This window comes from Stenella coeruleoalba, assembly GCF_951394435.1.
Source record: "Stenella coeruleoalba genome assembly, chromosome: 2".
In the NCBI taxonomy this organism is placed as follows: domain Eukaryota; kingdom Metazoa; phylum Chordata; class Mammalia; order Artiodactyla; family Delphinidae; genus Stenella; species Stenella coeruleoalba.
Genome location: NC_137147.1, coordinates 3,234,159 through 3,239,206, shown reverse-complemented (window position 1 = coordinate 3,239,206; position 5,048 = coordinate 3,234,159). Strand labels below are relative to the sequence as shown.

At 68.5% G+C, this 5,048-nt stretch overlaps 1 protein-coding gene across 1 annotated transcript; it reads left to right on the top strand.

Moving 5' to 3' along the window:
* Window positions 1–2,681: 2,681 nt before the first annotated feature.
* Window positions 2,682–4,749, top strand: DIO3 (iodothyronine deiodinase 3). Its single transcript, XM_079914013.1, has one exon. It carries the CDS (start codon window positions 2,825–2,827, stop codon window positions 3,737–3,739), a length of 915 nt encoding a protein of 304 aa, XP_079770139.1. The 5' UTR covers window positions 2,682–2,824; the 3' UTR covers window positions 3,740–4,749.
* The last annotated feature ends 299 nt before the right edge of the window (window positions 4,750–5,048 follow it).

The window sequence follows — 5,048 nt, the reverse complement described above, 5'->3', positions numbered from 1 at the left end:
CACCTGCACTAGCGTCTGTGGGAGCCAGATGGTCCTGAGCACCTTGTCCGATGTCCTGGAATCCCAAGGTGTGAGGTGTAGCCTGCCAGCCCAAGGAACAGAAGCACATCCACCGGAACAGCTGACAGCCCTGAGGGCAAAGCACTGCTGTCCTGAGCCTCCCTGGGGCCAGAGGGCTTGTGGGTTGGTGGTCTCGCTGGATGCCCACAGAGGGTCCAGAGGCACCAGTCTTGCCTCTGCGCCAGCCCACGTCTTCCCCACGCACCACCACCACCGCTACATCCCAGGCAGCTCCGAAGGCTCTCCCAGCCCATGGTGGCTTTTTAATTTTCTGAGGCTAAATGTGGAAAGGGGGTAGGGGGGACTGCCCCATGCCCCTAGCCCAGTTCCTGTGTGGGTAGGGGCAGGGCACAGGTCTGAGACTGGCACCCCGAAGAAATCAAGGAAGCAGGGCTGGAGGATCTGTGCAACAAAAGTTGGGACTTCCTCGGCCCCTGCCCGGGAAGGGGCAACCTCGGGCCCCCAGAACGCCTCTCAGAGACCAGCCAAGTAGAAGACTTCTCTCCCTATTCCCCCCACCTCCCCCGCAAAAAATAAGGCAAGGAACCGATTCGCCAACTCAGAGGTGCCCTGCGGGGGTGGGGAGCAGGCGGGGGGACGCCACCCCCCCAGCCAGGTTTGGATCGGGGAGAATTCCCTAACCCACCTGAAGACCCCCCCTTACCCACGGTGGTGAGGGGCGGTGCGGGGCCGCTGAGAAGAGCGGGGAGGAGGCTGCCTTTCCTCTGGTGGGAAGTTCCCCGGCTGCGCAGCCCCCAACGCCGCCACCCCAGGCAGCGGAGAAATCGCCTGGCTGGAGGAAAGAGCAAAGGGTCTACCTTCACGCCCCGGCCTTCCTTCCACTCGGGTCTTGACCTGCTGGAGCCACGGTCCCAGGTGGGAGCTCGCGGGTCAGAGGGTCCCGCCAAGGCCGCGAAAACCGGAGGAGAGGACCTCTGCCCAAGATGGGCATCTCCCCCCGCGCCCGCTGGGGCCCGGTGAGTCCTAGGTTGGGGGCTCCTTGCCCCGAGGTTGACTCCTCCGGACTTGTGTCCTCGCCGCCGCCGCCGAGAGCGGTGCCCTCGCCGGATACGGCCCAGCGAGCTCCCACCTCCGCCCGGGGCGCGAGCGCTGTCTCCGTCCCGGGAAGAAGTTAGGCGGCCGGTCCCCGGGGCGGGTGGCGCACGGGACGCAGGCGGCAGTGGCGCCGGACTCGGGCTCAACCACCGCCGCCCCAGACGAGTCCCCGCGACCGCGAGGGCGTCCCGGGAGGCTCGACTCCCCAGGGGTCCAAATCGCTCGCGACCGAGTCCAGGCCTCGCCCCGGGGGGCAAGGCGGGCCGAGGCTCGGCGGGCCTGGCTCCCGGCTTCGGGGACCCCAGGTCAAGGTACTCCCCGCCCCGCCGCCCCAAGTCGCCGACCCCGCGCCGCGCGCAGCGAGTCATCAGCAGATCTCGGACACGGCGGCAGGGCCGACCCCGGCCCCACGGAGTTGGGGAGTTGCCCCGCACCCTAAAAGCCTCCACACACATTCCCCGTTGAGAGTACGCACTTCCCGCGTCCCGGCGCCTCCGCGGTGAGTCGAGCCGCAGCGCTCCGGGTCAGCGAAGGTGGCTCAGCGCGGGCGCTCCAGTCTCGACGTTCCCGGGGCAGAGAGCAACGTCCGGGGACGCACGGGACGGGTGCGCCCGGCGGCCGGGTTTGCGCCGGGCGAGACGAGCGGCAAGAGGGGAGCGCTCCGGCGTTCAGGCAACAGCTACCCCTAGTGGGAGAGCCGCCCGGGGCCGCCGCCGCCCCGCGCCCGCCGCCCAGCGCCCCGCGCCCGCCGCATCCCGCGCCCGGAGCGCTCCCGGCTCAGCTGGGGCGCAGGGACGGTGCTGCCTTCCCCGGCCCTCTGCGTCTCCGGCGCCGGGCGGTAACGGGCCCGCCGGCCCTGCCCTCCGCACCTCCCCGCCGGGCCCCGGAGGCCGCTGACCCGAGAACTGCGGCGCCGAGCCGGGGCGCGATGGGACGGGGCGGGCGCGGCCGGGGCGGCGCTCGGCGGCCTCGGGCGGCTGCGGGGGTCGCAGAGCGCGGTGTGCGTGGCGGGGCGATGCGGGGGGCGGCCGTGTGCGAGGCGCGAGTGTGAGCGCGCGCGGGAGGCGGGCGGGCTCCGGGAGGCGAGCGGCACCCGCGGGCGAACGCGGCAGGCGGCGGGGGCCCAAAGTTGCCTCCTCGCGGGCCCGCGTCCCTGGCGGGGCGGGAGCCAGGGCCGGCGAAGCGGCGGCCGCGGACCCGGCCTCCCGCGGCACCTGGGCAGCGGCCCCGCACGAGCAGCAGCGGCGGGGGCGGCGTTGGCGGCGGCGCGCGGGAAGCGAACCGGAGCTCCGGCGCAGCGCGGCGGCCGCCGGGGAGCTCGGCTCAGGTGCGCGGCGAGGGGGGCGCGGGCCGGAGCTGGGCCGCCGGGACCGGGACGGCGCGGCGCTCGCGCTCGCCGGAGGAGCTCCGCCGCGGACCGGGTCCCAGCTTCAGCTGCCCGTCCCGGGCGCCCGCTGAGGTCCGGGTTACCCGCCCCCGCGAGCGGGCTTCGGGGCCCGGCCCCGCCCCCGCCGGCCCCCGGCCGGGCCGCCCCGCCCTCCGGCCGCCGGTGCCAGCGCTCGGCCCGCGATTTCTAAGGCACTGGCCGCGCCGCCGGGCGATCCCTCCGGGCTCCAGTTGCAAGGGGGCGGACCCGGGCCGGAGGTGGAGTCTCCCGCCAATTGAAGCCTCGGCTATAAATTGAGCTCCCCGCAGAGCCCAAGGCCAGATGCCTCGCCAAGCCACCCCGCGTTTGGTGGTGGGGGAAGGTAGAGGGTCCCAGGGAGCACTGGGGGGCGCCGCCACCATGCTCCGCTCCCTGCTGCTTCACTCCCTGAGGCTCTGCGCCCAGACCGCCTCGTGCCTCGTGCTCTTCCCGCGCTTCCTCGGCACGGCCTTCATGCTCTGGCTGCTCGACTTCCTGTGCATCCGCAAGCATTTACTGGGCCGCCGACGCCGGGGTCAGCCCCAAACTGAAGTGGAGCTCAACAGCGATGGCGAGGAGATGCCCCCCGACGACCCGCCTATCTGCGTATCCGACGACAACCGCCTGTGCACCCTGGCGTCGCTGAGGGCAGTGTGGCACGGCCAGAAGTTGGATTTCTTCAAGCAGGCACACGAAGGCGGTCCAGCGCCCAACTCCGAGGTGGTCCTGCCCGACGGCTTCCAGAACCAGCACATCCTCGACTACGCCCGAGGAAACCGCCCGCTGGTGCTCAATTTCGGTAGCTGCACCTGACCACCGTTCATGGCGCGGATGAGCGCCTTCCAGCGCCTGGTCACCAAGTATCAGCGCGACGTCGACTTCCTCATCATCTACATTGAGGAAGCGCACCCCTCGGACGGCTGGGTCACCACGGACTCTCCCTACAGCATCCCGCAGCACCGCAGCCTGGAGGACCGGGTCAGCGCAGCGCGGGTACTGCAGCAAGGTGCTCCCGAATGCTCTCTCGTCCTCGACACCATGGCCAACTCTAGCAGCTCCGCCTACGGCGCCTACTTCGAGCGCCTCTATGTCATCCAGAGTGGCACCATTATGTACCAGGGCGGCCGTGGCCCTGATGGCTACCAGGTCTCCGAGCTGCGCACCTGGCTGGAGTGCTACGATGAGCAGCTGCATGGCCCTCAGACCCGTCGAGTGTAAACAGCCAATGGACAATTGACTGAACTTGGCGGGCCATGCCTTCGAGCCTTCGAAGCCCACGTGCAAACGCACCCAAACAAAGGCAGGCTTGGTGAGGGCCCAGTGACACAGCTGTGCTGAGCCATGGATCTGAGGCTGAGTCTGCGCTCTCGGCCAAGCCACCTGAAGACTCTCCTCCGCTCCACCCCCCCCCAGACTCTGCCTTTGTGACTGCCTTTGCCTGTACTTGCCTGGCTCGCTCTAAACCCCCTTCTGAGCGCGGAGGCAGCGCCACCCTTGCCTGTGTGCCCCTGGACTTGTCCTCGCAGCGGCCCCTGCCACGCGATCTCACACGCCCTCCTCAGAAGAGAATAGCCAGTGTGCCTTTAGCCAGGCGCAGTGGCCCCGCGCGAAGAGACTGGCTGCGCCCGCGCGCGCCCTGAGCGCAGCTGGGTTCCAGCAGCGCGAGCCGCTCGCCTTAGTTGCCTGGCACCCACACCTGTCGCGCACGGGGAAGGGATGCCCTGCTGCTTTTGTGTCTGTTTCTTGTCCCCGAGCTGGGGGAGGAGGTTTGGGGTGGGGAGGGGTAGGCAGGGTTATTTCCCCTCCCTTTATTTTCGGTGCTCACGAGCCCCGCTGCTGATGACGAACTGTCTCTAACTGGTCTTGACCACGAGCTGGTTCTGAATTGCAGGAGGCTCGCAGTAGCGCCTAAAACGAGAGGGGAAAGTGCTCTGGGTTTCCATGTGGAAACCGCGTCGACGGGGTGGGAGAGGGAGGTTGGGGAACTGCTTCGGGACAGAGGAAAACGGCTTGGGAGGCATTGGCGAGGTTCGCAGCGCCCCAGGGAGAAGGAAGGGGCTGGGGCTCCTGGCACACGGGGTTTGAGTGGTGGAGTCTGGGGGAGAGAGGTGGGGGAAGAGCCTGGGAACCCCGAACGAGGGGTCTCCCAGGCAAAGCTGCCGACTGCGGGGCCAGAAGACGGGGGGCCCCTGATCCGAAGGCCATTTAGTGAGTGTTTTACTGGAAATATTCCCTGTATATAAACTTCTTTTTACACTACAATAATAAAGGCTTGAAGTAAATTGCTTTCGGGTTGCCTTTGGTCCCTTTATTTTTTCTTCCCTCTGAATAGCGGTAATAATTAAACACAAATCTCTCCCTCGCGTCCCTATAGTGACCCTGGGGGGAAGGGTGGAGAGAAGGAGCCTACGCTAGCGGGGGCGCTGGAGGGGAAGGAAGAAGGAAAGGGGTCCGTGGCGGTGCCCGGGAGGCGCACAGGCACGCACGCACCCGCGGTGGGGAACGTGAGGTCGCGAGGAGAGCTAAA